General features: G+C 37.0%; 1 protein-coding gene across 2 annotated transcripts in view; it reads left to right on the top strand.

Annotated features, from left to right (window-relative positions):
- il1rapl1a (interleukin 1 receptor accessory protein-like 1a) overlaps window positions 1-14,532 on the top strand; it is a 650,628-nt gene that overhangs the window by 82,832 nt on the left and 553,264 nt on the right. For both annotated transcript variants that reach the window (XM_061879367.1, XM_061879366.1), the window contains exon 2: window positions 7,227-7,335. In XM_061879367.1, coding sequence (XP_061735351.1) covers window positions 7,254-7,335 — 82 coding nt within the window. In that variant the 5' untranslated portion in view covers window positions 7,227-7,253. The remainder of the gene's footprint in view (window positions 1-7,226; window positions 7,336-14,532) is intronic.

Here is a 14,532-nt window from a genome sequence, read left to right as displayed (position 1 = left end):
TCCAAACCAATATGAGTTCCTGAAACTTTAAATATGCCATCAGAATTTCCGCACGATCGTTGCAACATGAGAGTGGCGGTTGTGTCGATGCCGTAATCTGTGTGGCAGCAAACTGCAAAGACTGTTTTATTAGAATTTTTTGCTATTTTTAAACAAAACAATTTGAGAAGTTGTCTTTATTTTTAAGTGTTCATACCATGATTTTACCAGTCTGGCCCACTTAGGTGTAGATCATACTTGCCAACCTTGAGACCTCCGATTTCGGGAGGTAGGGGGTGGGGGGCGTGGTCGGGGGTGGGGCGAAAGCGTGGTTGGGGCGGCGAGCGTGGTTAAGAGGGGAGGAGTATAATTCACTAACTCGAGTATTTCATATATACATATATATATATATATATATATATATATATATATATATATATATATATATATATATATATATGTGTCTTGATTGGATTATCCAGAGAATAGTGCTCGATACCGTGGTAGAGCGCGATATGTAGGTGTGGGAAAAATCACAAGACTACTTTATCTCTACAGAACTGTTTCATGAGGGGTTCCCTCAATCACCAGGAGATTTTTTTTATTTTTTTTTCCCTCAATCATCTCCTGATGATTGAGGGAACCCCTCATGAAACTGTTCTGTAGAGATGAAGTAGTCTTGTGATTTTTCCCACACCTATATACATATATATATATATATATATATATGTATGTATGTATGTATGTATGTATGTATGTATGAAATACTTGACTTTCTGTGAAATCTAGCTATATATTTATTTTATTATATATATAAATAAAAGAAATAGTTGAATTTCTGATGGCACCTATCATCAAATACACAGTAATAAAAACACAGTTGTTCTACTAACTGTACTGTGCTTGCTGGTTACTAAAAAAACAACAACACTTACCTTTCACTATTTGAGTAAACTTTGTTCTGCCATTTGCGTTCTAACGAGCGATCTCCGAATCCGGGAACATATCCTTCACGGATTTCTTGTAGACATACGCAAATGAGAACGGGATGTTGCTTCCAGCTATCAGCATAGCCATCTTTGTCTCAGCATACGTTACACAATCGGGTCTCCATTGTACACATGGTAAACTTAAGTTATAATGCTGGTGATGTGCATTTATTAAAAAAAAAAAAAGAATGAAAGTTGTGGCAAGCAGGAACATATTTTTTTCCAACAATTTTTCCTAAAATATGCATTGAAGCTGTAAAGTGCGTTTTATCCGATTACTCTATCAACCAAACAAACGAATCGATAGACCGCTTAATTACTAAAATAGTCGAGAGCTGTAACTGTAGATAAAATTTACATTTTTATTTTTACAAAATCTGTTTTTTGGGGCGTGTTATTTACAAATGTAGTGAATAATTCCTTGGACACGAGAAGAGTTTAGCAAAAAATAAATGATTTAATGAGTGGTAGATAGTAGTTTTTGCTTTGATATAATTTTATTGTGCTACTGACTTTGCTTTGCTCCAGCAATTGTATATAATGCAAGAGAATAGGAAACTCGTTTAAATATCGAGTTGATGTTGTTCCAGTTCCATTCACCATTGTATCTTTGTAGATAGATCAGGGGTGTCAAACTCAAATACAGAGTGGACCATAATTTAAAACTGAACAAAGCCGCGGGCCAAGGTTGAACAAATTAACCTTTTAATAGGGACCCAAACAAGTTTTGCATTGAATATTAAACAAGCAAGGCTTACGTAGCTTTATAGTCACATACAAAATCGAGTTTCAAATTATAATAATGAGTCAAAAATATCAATGGAATATCAAATAAAATGTAAATGAAAATTGGGGGAGCGGGATTTGGTGGTAACGGGGGTGTATATTATAGAGTCCCGGAAGAGTTAATGCTGCAAGGGGTTCTGGGTATTTCTTCTGTTGAGTTTATGTTGTGCTACGGTGCGGATGTTCTCCCGAAATGTGTTTGTCATTCTTGTTTGGTGTGGCTTCACAGTGTGGCGCATATTTGTAAAAGTGTTAAAGTTGTTTATACGGCCACCCTCAGTGTGACCCTTATGGCTGTTAATCAAGTATGCATTGCATTCACTTGTGTGTGTTAAAGCAGCATATATTATGTGACTGGACCGGCACGTTGTTTGTATGGCGGAAAAGCGGACGTGACGACAGGCTGTAGAGGACGCTAAAGGCAGTGCCTTGAAGGCACGCCCCCAATATTGTTGTCCAGGTGGAAATCGGGAGAAATTCGGAAGAATAAATGCCCCGGTAGATTTTCGGCAGGGGCACTGAACTTTGGTAGTTTCCCGGGAAAATCGTGAGGGTTGGCAAGTACGAGTATCAGCGGTGAATGCAGTGTTACAGAGGCATCGCCGCTGTATGATACCGGCGGGCCAACTCTAATCTTAATTTGATACTACCTCAAGGGCCAAATGAAATTACACGGGCCAGAGTTTGACACCCATGTTGTAGATGATTCTACATATGTACATAATAAGCCAAATGATGTTAGTACATCAGTCGAGGAAAATGATCACACTACATAAATAACATCCTGTAATTTGATTTTGATAGCATTTTTTTATCTTGATAGATTTCAAATTAACATAAATGAGTTGACTGATGAACATTATCACATTTTGGTCATTGTCACAGGTGTCTCCACGTGTTGACGTAATTTCAGAATTGATTTATGTAATTAACTGTTAGTAAAAAAAAAAAAATACAAATACAAAAATAACATCCCTCAGTTGTGGTTGTTGTGCTGTGTGCATTGACATGGTGTCTTTAAGGTATGATTGAGTAGAGAAAGGCTTCTTGTCGGAGCCGTTCAAACTGACACTGAGAGAGGCTCCTTTCATGAGCTATGCTAATCGGCGCTACACGTGACCGCCTTTCTGCGGCGGCGGCAAACTCGTGAGTTTCTTCTCTCCAAACGCCAGCTGATCCGCTCCTTTTCTGGTCTCTCGTGGTGTTTCTGGATGGTCGGCTTCATGTGTTGCGCGTCCTCATAGCGAATGACAGAAACATGATGTGACTGGAGGTGAAACGGCTCCTCCTCTACCGACTCTTCCGGTTGGATTCCTGCAGATCTGCCTTTACGGATACATTCCTTGCCCATGCTTGTTTCACTCCTCGGCCTGACGAGATGTGACATCCTAGAAATACAGTACAAACATACATACCGTGGCATTCTTTTAGCAAAGCTGACCAAAATTGTGACTTTATTTCATCACTCATCTTTAAAATTGGTTCTATAAAACTTTGCAGAGTGGAGGGAGAAGCTAAGTGGATTGATTTGCAATGGAACTTTTCCCCGCTGCGCCAATATGCAAATTAGGGATGAGCCTGGTAACCAGTTGGTTCGGAATAATGTCCATTGCTGGTAATTGATTGATTGATTAGTTGTTGTGTCAAAACAAGTCAACAAGTGATTGATTGTTTTAACTTCCTGTTTTGTGGATCAAGGAAATGTAGTCAAAGCCGTAATGCTAATTGTATCCCACCAGAGCGTCCTAAGCTTCATACGTGAATAATGCTCCAAAGCATTCACACACACGGTTTTCTACACCAAAATCCATATATTAAGTCTTCAACAACTTCTTCTTCTTCTCCAGATTTTGGCGCTCTCTACCTTCCACATTTTTCATCTGAGTCAAACTGTTCCAACTTAAAACTGTTCAGGATATTTGGGAATCCGTTGAAAAATTCCAAACGTTCCCAGATTTCCCAGAATTTCAGGTTTTCCGGGACATTTTTCCCATTCAAAATTAATTGGCCATTTTTCAAACTTCCACCATTTCCACATTTTTCAACCGATTCAAACCATTCCACCTTCAACGTATTCCACCATTCTGGAAATGTAAACTACATGTTTTTCAAGTTCAAAAAAATGTCAGGATTGTTCATACTTCCTGGTTTTCCACAGCCCTATTTCCACCCTATTTTTTTTTGGTGACTACTCCTCCCACATTTTTCAACCCACTACAACTGTTCCACCGTCAAAACATTCTTCTTGATTAGGAAAAAAATTCCACAATTCAACATGTTACTACTTCAATATTTCTTGACTGATTTGAAAAATGTCAACACCAACCATTTCAACTTATTCAGACCATTCAAGTTTTTTAACCATTTAGGAAAAAAAATTCTGCTTTCTCTGAAATTCCCAATTTATTTGGAAATCTTTAAATCGATGGGACATTCTTCAAAGTTCCACAATTCCCACATTTTTATCTGTTTCAATCTGTTTTAACTTTAAACTTTTCAGCCTATCCGGGATCACAGGCTTTCCTTTAACAAGTTTCAAAAATTCCCAGATTTCCCAGAATTCCAGGCTTTCCTGGAAATGTTTCCCATTCAAAATGAATTGGCCATTTTTCAACCAATTCAAACTATTCCACCTTCAACACATTCCTCCATTCTGGAAATTTAATTTTCCCTTTTTCCAAGTTCAAAAACATGTCAAGATTTTCCATTATTTCTGGTTTTCCACAGCCCTAATTCCACCCTAATTTGTTCTGGCGACTACTCCTCCCACATTTTTCAACTGACTACAACCGTTCCACCGTCAAAACATTCCTCTTGATTAGGACAAAAAAAAAAAAGTTTTTTTTTGATTGGTAAAATTTCCTGTGTTCCCAAAATTCCAGGAATTCCATAATACCATTCTTCAATTCAACATGTTACTACTTCAACATTTCTCGACCGATTTTAAAAATGTCAACACCAACCATTTCAACTCATTCAGACCATTAAAGTTTTTTAACCATTTAAACAAAAATTCCCGCTTTTCCCGAAATTCACAATTTATTTGGAAATCCCCTTTTAAATCAAAGGGACATTCTTCAAAGTTCCACAATTCCCACCTTTTCATCTGATTCAATCTGTTTTAACTTTAAACTGATCAGCATATTCGGGAATCACAGGCTTTCTCTTAACCAATTCCAAAAATTCCCAGATTTCCCAGAATTCCATGTTTTCCGGGACTTTTTTTCCATTGAAAATTAATTGGCCATTTTTCAACCAATTCAAACCATTCCACCTTCAACACATTCCACTATTCTCGAAATTTAAACGTCCCTTTTTCCAAGTTCAAAAAAATATCAGGATTTTCCATTATTCCTGGTTTTCCACAGCCCAATTTCCACCCTATTTTGTTCTGGCGACTAGTCCTCCCACATTTTTCAACCCATTACAACCATTCCACCGCAAAACGTTCCTTTTAATTAGGCCAATAAACATTTTTTTTTTTTAATTGGAAAAATTCCCGGTTTTCTCAAAATTCCAGGAATTCCATTATACCATTCCTCAATTCAACATGTTACTACTTCAACATTTCTCGACGGATTTTAAAAATGTCAACACCAACCATTTCAACTCATTCAGACCATTAAAGTTTTTTACCATCTAAAAAAAAAATGGCAACACTTTAGTATGGGGAACATATTCTAAGTAACAAAGACTTAATTGAAGTTATTTGAACACAGAGAACATAAGGGTTAGGGTTACTAATAAGAAATAATTCTGAGGTTACCGTGGGAAGAGTCTTAGTTAATGACTTACTGGTTGTATAATTAGGCCATGCATAATAAGGCATTAATAAGTACTTAATATTGACTAATTAAGAGCCAATATGTTACTGTTACGACTTGGAAATGAGAGGACCCGGATACAGAGAGGAAGTTTCCAAAAATAACAGCTTTTATTTTGAAATAACTTTTTAACCTCTGGTAAAAAAGTATTTCACAAAAATATATACAACGTACGGACAATAAATCCGAGGATAAACATTTAACTCATAAATCCTTCCAAAAAATAAGGAGGAATACTACTTTAAGAAAATAACCTAACAAAAATAGAATATCAAGAAGAATTAACAAAAAGCGCTACAGCAGGAGGAAAAATAAACTCTAATAATATATACAAATACAATATCTATGAATAAACAAAAAATCACTCAATCAATGAGGAAATAAAACTAAATTTGGAATAACAAAAAAGTCACCAATTAGGTCGACGAAGGAAAACTAAGGACGCTCGAAGGAGGAAAAAGTAAACTCAAAATTTCAGCAAAAAAATAACTGCTATGATCAAAATTTAAGGAGAACAAGAAAAAACAGGAGCAAGGCAAGGAGGGAATCAAGGAAATGGACGCTAGAAGGGACGATAGACAGACGATCCGGCAAAGGACAAACGGAGAAGTGAGCTTAAATAGGACGTGGGAGTGATGGGGAACAGGTGGAAACAATCAGAATCAAGGGTAGCTTTTCAAAATAAAACACATAGATCACAAGACAGAAAAACAAACAAGACTTCCCTCACCGCAGTTTGACAGTTACTAATTTGCATGTTAATAAGCAACTAATTAATGGTGAATATGTGTTCCCCATACTAAAGTGTTACCAAAAATTCCCGCTTTTCCCAAAATTCCCCAATATTTTGGACATCCCCATTTAAATCAATGGGACATTTTTCAAAATTCCACAATTCGAACATTTTTTTTTATCCGATTCAAACTGTTCCAACTTCAAACTATTCAGCCTGTTCCGGAATAGTGTGCTCCACTCATCAATTCCAAAAAACTAAAAAAAATCCAGGACTTCAGTCCAACCTCAGCATCGGAGCATACACACGCACGTCCTTCAGGAATTACCTCATCTAGTTATTTTTTAAATACATTTATTGTTGAACATGAAATTCATGCGGCGGCGTCGCCACGTGACGCCTGAGCCGACTATTACGGGCTAATTACCTCATGTTAGATTATGTCATTTACTCGGCGATGATGAGGTGTTGCGAGCGGCCAACCTCTGTCAATTAACATGATATATGAGTCGATAAGGGATATAGGAGGGATATTTGCTGTAACTCAGTTAGTCACCAGGTAATAATTTGAAATTCCCTCGCCCGCTTTAATGACGGCGCCTATTAAAAGCGGTGTTTCTTACACGTGTAATTATTTCTTTATTGATTCGTCAGCATCCCCGGGAATGGTTTTGGCGTGAAATATACCCTCGGCTGTGATAACCTGTGTCATCTGCAATCATCAGCCGGGAAGGAGGGAGGGCGGGGGTCCGTCTTCTTCTCAGTGCTGGTGTCCGTGCGGGTCACAGCGGCGTTTGGGCTGCTATGGAACATTCCCTCACACCGACACTTAGGCTTGTCACTGGCGCCCGAGCAGCCACTTGATCTCATGTGCGAGCTGTGACTGACTGATCTTTCTTGTTGTGTCTCCTCCAGGCTAGCCTTGGCGAGGACAGCGGGAAGATGAGACCCCCCGGCCCTCTGCTCGTCCTGCTGTATGTCACACTGTCGGCGTGTCTCAAGGTGGTCTCGAAGAGAGGCTCAGGTATTTACCTCTCCCGTCTCCATGACGACGCCTGCATCCTCTGCGTGCGCGTCCAGGGTTGGCGTTATTTAAAGCTCGGAGGCTGTGCCGGGTGGAAATAGTACACGTTGAAGCGGTGACACTCGGGCATGCATTCATTCTTTTTATGTAAGACGTTCAAGGCCGGGAGTTTGGTCAATGCTTTGAATGGAACTTTCTGTTCATGATGGTGCAGGTTATTGCACCACTTGAAGTGAGGTTTTTCTGTTGAGGGTGTTGCATTAATGTTCAGTTCAGTTTCAGTTTATTTCGAACATGCATTCGATACAATGTAATTCATCACATATTTCCAGTTTCATTACAGCACGTCCGAAAAGGAGTAGGAAGAAGCAAAGCTTATTTAATCCTACCCCTTTTCATACCATAATATTTTGATCCTATTTCCTATTAAGTAAGCAAACAAAGTTTCCTAATTAGTCTGCTGAGGAATGCAGTAACATATTTATCATTCTATTATTTTGTCAAAATTGTTAAGGACAAGTGGTAAAAAATGAATTATTAAAGGCCTACTGAAACCCACTACTACCGACCACGCAGTCTGATAGTTTATATATCAATGATGAAATATTAACATTGCAACACATGCCAATACGGCCTTTTTAGTTTACTAAATTACAATTTAGAATTTCCCGCAATTTTTTGTTGAAAACGTCGCGGAATGATGACACGTGCGCGTGACGTCTCGAGTTGCAGGGGACATATTAGCGCAGCACCATTTGCGGCTAAAAGTCGTCTCTTTTCGTCGCGCAATCAAACAGTATTCTGGACATCTGTGTTGATGAATATTTTGCAATTTGTTCAATTGATAATGGAGAAATCAAAGTAGAAAGATGGAGCTAGGAAGCTTTAGCCTTTAGCCACACAAACACGCGGTGATTCCTTGTTTAAAATTCCCAGAAGTGAAGCTTTACTATGGATCAGAGCGGTCAAGCGAACAAGGTTCCTGACCACTTGTCAACCGTCAGGTTTCGGTGAGAAAATTGTGGTAAAAAGTCGCCTCTGACCGGAGATCAGCTGAGCTTGCGCCGTCCATGCAGCTGCCCTCGACTTCCCTCAGAGACTGGCGTCAAGACACCCGCGGACAAACCCCTCCGACTATCAGGTACTATTTAATCTCACTAAAACACTAGCAACACAATAGAAAGATAAGGGATTTCCCAAAATTATCCTAGTAAATGTGTCTAAAAACATCTGAATCCGTCCCAATGCAATTGACTTTTTTTTTAACTTATTTTTTTATTTTATTTTTTTTTTCTAGTCCTTTGCTATCAATATCATCATCCATGAATCTTTCATCCTCGCTCAAATTAATGGGGAAATTGTCGTTTTCTCGGTCCGAATAGCTCTTGCTGCAGGAGGCTCCCATTAAAAACAATGTGAGGACGTGAGGAGCCCTCACCCTTGTGACGTCATCGTCTGCGACTTCCGGTACAGGCAAGGCTTTTTCATTAGCGACCAAAACTTGCGAACTTTATCGTCGATGTTCTCTACTATATCCTTTCAGCAAAAATATGGCAATATCGCGAAAATGATCAAGTATGACACATAGAATGGACCTGCAATCCCCGTTTAAATAAGACATTCTCATTTCAGTAGGCCTTTAAGTAAGCAAGAAAAGGCTCCTCATTAGTCTGCTGAGGTATGCAGTAACATATTGTGTTATTTATCATTCTGTTATTCTGTCAAAATTATTAAGGACAAGTGGTAGAAAATGAATTATTAATCTACTTGTTAATTTACTGTTAATGTCTGCTTACTTTATTTGTTAATATGTTCTATCTACACTTCTGTTAACATGTAATAATCACTTATTCTTCTGTTGTTTGGATGCTTTTCATTAGTTTTGGATGATACCACAAATTTGGGTATCAATTTAATGCCAAGTCGTTACAGGATCATACATTGGTCATATTCAAAGTCCTCATGTGTCCAGGGACATATTTCCTGAGTTAACATAATATGAATTTAAAAAAAAACTAAGGATGCTGTTGTAGAGCCCAAAAATATCAGCATAACCATAGTAGTATCGACTAGATACACTATTGTACTTGGTATCCTTACAGTGGATGTTAGGTGTAGATCCACCAATGGCGTTTGTTTACATTTTGACGCCGGTGAGCTACGGTGTGTAGTGAAGCATGTTTAGCTATTCCTCATCCTGCAGTGATGATGTTACTTGTTAGAAACATACTTTATTCATCACCATGGAGGCAAGGATTAGTAATTTAGAAGTAGCTAAAACACTGCTATGTCTTAAAAAATCTCTTCCTGAGGGCGTTTCAGTGTTATAACTTCACCTTTGTTGTTAGTTTTTAAGCCAAAATGTGGCCGTTCTCCCTTTTCTGTCTGTTTGTAAGTACTCTGTGATTGTGCGCTGCTGAACATGCTCGTCTGCTTGTAAACCAGCAATGTCATGACGTGAAGACAACGGGGGTGTGGGGTGGTGCGGGACCGTACTTTTAAGAGGCGGTATAGTACCGAATATGATTCATTACTATCGCTGTATTATACTAATACTGGTATACCATACAACCCTACAGTGAACAAATAAATAATATGCCATAGTAAGTAAACAAATATTAAATACAAATATAATCTTTGTCACAAAAAAAAAGCATTCAAGATGTTCATCATAATTCTTGTTCTGTGTACTTTGTGAACACTTGTAGTGTGAACAGTCTCTTAAACTGGATCATATTGGTGTTTTGTTTAATTTTATTTTCTTAGTCCATTCCGTAATTTAATTCCACATACTGATATGCTAAGGGTTTTAAGTGTTTAATGAGCATATAGATGTTTTAAACTAGATTTTCCCGTAAGGTTATATTTCTCCTCTTTTGTTGAAGAATTGTTGTACATTCTTGGCCAACAGCTTATAGTTTGCTTTGTACATCATTTTAGCAATTTGTAAATGCACCATATCGCTAAATTGTAATATTTGTGATTTAATAAATAAAGGGTTTGTATGTTCTCCATATTCAACATTATGTATCGGAATTTATCTTTTTTTTAACACAGTTAGTGAAGGAAGTGCACATTTGTAGTTATTTCCCCATATTTCTACACAATAACTCAGATATGGTAACACTCGTGAGCAGTGGAGAATGTGAAGTGATTTTTGGTCCAGAACATGTTTTGCTTCATTCATTATTGATGTGTTTCTTGCTACTTTCTTGTGTATTTTTTACATGAGATTTCCAATTCATTTTATCATCTATTATTACACCCAAACATGTTTTCTTTTACCCTTTCAATATTTACTCTGTCTATTTGTATTTGTGTTTGACTTTCTCTTCTACTGTTACCAAATAGCATTATTTTAGTCTTACTGAGATTCAAAGAGTCTGTTTTTGTTAAACCATCTTTTTGATTTGTTAATTTCTTCTGTTTTTTTTTTGTATTACCTTCTGTGTGTTCTCTCCTTAACAAAACACAGTTGTGTCATCTGCAAATAATACTAACTTTAAGACATGTAGCATAATTTTTACATAGGTAGCACAATCTACAAAGATACAAATAATTGCTATTGTGACATCTAGTGGACACATTTAGAACAGCAGTTTCTTTCATTCAAAAATGTTGGCTCATTTTTCTAGTTAAACTCTTTCCACGGGCCGGATAAAACCGGTTTTACATACATTTGACACCCCTGCTTTAAGCCTAACAGGGACATTCATAATAACATGTAATATTCATGGATTTTTCTTATTTGAAGCATACAGTAGTGCAATGATAACGTATCGCAACATTCGATTTTCCCTTCAACAGACAGCAGTTCTGTTAAATGCTGAACAAGGTATACAAACTATTAGGGGCGTCAAAAATTAAAAGTTTTAATTAAATGTAACCGGCCACTCAGGCAAATCATATCGTTAATGTCAAAGCCCATATCTTCTGTACAGATGAATTGCAAAAAAGAGAAGTGTGGTATACTTCTCTTGTTGCCTTATTTGTTTTGGACTTTTTTGAATTTTTGGGTAGACTTTTATTGAACAAAAACTGTTTTTTTTTCAGTGATATAGAAATTGATCAGGGCTGTTTATCTATTTAATAGAGGAATGTGGTTAATCATAGAACTTGCACCCAATGTTATTAAAAAAGTATTAATTTTGAATCGAGAATTGTTTGGAATTGAGAATCGATTCAGAATCCAATCGTTCCCAAGGTTTCACAGCCCTACAAACTATGGACACATGAAAACAATTACTTACTGTGCAATGTTTGCTCTCACTGGGATGACGACTAATATAATGTTTATAGTTTCCCATTTAAATTCAAAATCAATCATAATCGTCACGAAGGGTTGAAAACAATTTTTCGGGGGGTCTCTCCCGCCATCTCCGGGTACAAGTTGAATGTCAAGATTGACCAACTTCTCGATTTATTGCCAAAACCTTTTACTGTCCAGCTGATAGGCATGATTTATAATCTACAATTAACTTTTACCAGCTCAGAGGCGATGCAGCAGCTCACCAGCTCAGTGTGTCAGTATAGCAGCATAAGTTAGTTAGCTCTCCGTGATCACGTCAAGGCTAAAAGTAGTTTGTCTGCGTTCGTGCCTATAATATAAATTTCGCTAATACTTGGGTAGGATCCAGGTCACATAATTTTTTTAAAGGCTTTATGGGTGGAATGTTGTACTCCCATTAGCTGCATTGTTAGCCAACTCGGATATTCTAAATTTTATGACTTCAAATGCCTTAAAAGAAGAACATACAAGTTCTTGTTTTACATAGGGATTGTAAATGATAAGCAAAATTCCCCCAAAAAGTGCAGTTATCTTTAACTTTCCTTTTTGTTGCCGCTCAAATAGTTTGTGCAAAATAGTTTGCACGAAAATGATGTATTACATGAAGGAATAGGACAGCAAGACAAAAACAACAGTGCTAACATTACATTTTAACAGTGACCATCTACATGTAGCTAAGCCATGCAGCTTAACTACATTTTTCGGTAGCTTGGCTATAGCTTAGCTACTTTTTTACTGAGTAGCTTTTCCTGTAGCTTAGTTACTTTTAAACCCGTGTAGTTAAGTATCTTACGTCAAAGCTACATGCCACAAAGAGAAAAATGGACCACAAATCTTGGCCAACCAAAATTATGGAGAAAATACAATGACCTGGATAAATGAGCACATCTATACATGAGGAGAAAATCCATGATGATTGGTTGGTGATGATGTGTCACAATTGGCTAAGGTTAGGGCAAATAATTACAGACTGGCCAATGAGTGGCAAGATAATCAAAACTAGTAAGCAAAATCATAACAATCCCGCACACATGGCACATGAAAACACAACATTATGGCCGTTAGCAAAAAAAAATCCATAAATTAGTCGCACCATTTTATAGGCCGCATGGTTCAAAGCGTTGGAAAACAAAATATATTTATAGGCTGGAAAATACAACACATTGTTTGATGTCTGTGCTCATTCCTGACTAAAAGTATTGAAATGTGTTGTCAACTCTTTTTTTTCTAATCAGTGCGGATACATGTTATATATTATGTTTGCCGATGTAGCTTCCAACCACGTGGCGTTGTTGTGGTACAGCCACAGAAGTCACATCGTGTGTCACATTTCGCTTGACCCGCCTCAATCTGCAAAGAGTGACAGCTAGCAAATGATCCAATTTCATTGCGACTGGGTCGCCGAGGGTTAATGTGAAACTCATTTTACTTCTAAATGCCAGCAAATTGAGCATCAATTGTTGAACAAACGGAAAAGGTCAAGAGAGAAAATGAAGAGTGAGAATGCGGCAACTTTTCATGAGTGCATGTGAGTATTTGGTCATTCAAGACACAGAAGACGAAGCTAAAAATCATTTACCAATCATTCAGTTGTTAACAAAAGGTCTTTTAACTCTGAGGAAGGTCTTTAAAAATGGACAAAAACCTCAATGTCCTAAAATGATGCTGTAAAATATGTTTACACATTTCCACTTTGTTATGAAATAAACCAAAATAATGATATATTATATAACATATTGTTTGTATTAATTATTTTAAAGGGCCTTTTCGTTTATTATAATTAGGTCTTGGGGTGGTCAGTAAATAGCAGCAACATTGATTTCTATGCATTATTATTTTTTACAGCAATGATTTAACACAAACACAACTCAACCCCAGAGCTCCTATGCTGGAAAAAAAAATCATATTTTAATCAATTTTGATTTAACACTTTAAAGGATTGTATGTTTTCATAACTCCACTGTTTTGTTGATGAAAAAAAATATATTTCCATAAAATACATTTTAGGGAGTATTTACTTTAAAAAAACAATCATTTCCAAGGGGCTATTTATACTAAAACCAAATAATTATATCCAAAGTCCTAAAGACAAACAATATCAGCTTCCCAAAAACTGCTGAAAAATACAATATGAATTACATTTTGAAAAAAAAACTAAAACTTAAGCATTATTCATATAAATATATATAGTAAATATTTGATTTGTATTATGAATATGGGGGATTTTGACCCTTTAAAGGCCAGTATGTTTTATTTCATTTGCACCATAGGATAACAATGTCATTCTAATTGAAGAAATGGAACATTTTATTTTGTACATAGGTCTTTTTAATGGATGTATTGCGTACTGCATTATATACTCATATTCTCTTGTTTGTACTCTTTGAGATAAGTCTGAGACCTCGAGATTGTCAAACAAGGACTTGGACTTTCGTTGTTTCTTCGATGCAAAGGATGATTGGCACGAGCCAGTCTTGAATGAAGGTACATTTTGATTTAACACTTTAACTGAAAAAAGGCAAACAAAGGGCGCTCACAAGGATGTACAAACACTTGGCTATAAAAAAAACAAAAGGCTAGCATAAATGCTACAAACTACAAACATGAAACAAAAACACTTGCACTGTGGCATGAAAAAACAAAACTTGCACTGAGGCATAAACACAAAACTTACTTGGCGTGGCCAAAAATGAACGGCAAGGCATCAAGCAGATGAATACGGGATGTGTAGGTACATCGGCAGGTAAGGTAGGTAGGTAAAGTTGCCAGGACGAAACAGAAACAGAATGGCTTAAATAAAGACTGTGATAATGATTAGCAGGTGTGATAACTGAGGACCGGGGCGTAACTTGAGGGCAAGGTGGAAATCAATGAGTGGGCATGGAGAAGAAAACAAACCAGGAAGTGCA

This window comes from Nerophis ophidion, linkage group LG19 (assembly GCF_033978795.1).
Source record: "Nerophis ophidion isolate RoL-2023_Sa linkage group LG19, RoL_Noph_v1.0, whole genome shotgun sequence".
NCBI lineage: Eukaryota > Metazoa > Chordata > Actinopteri > Syngnathiformes > Syngnathidae > Nerophis > Nerophis ophidion.
The sequence above is the reverse complement of the archived record's forward strand: the minus strand, read 5'-3'. Positions and strand labels throughout refer to the sequence as shown.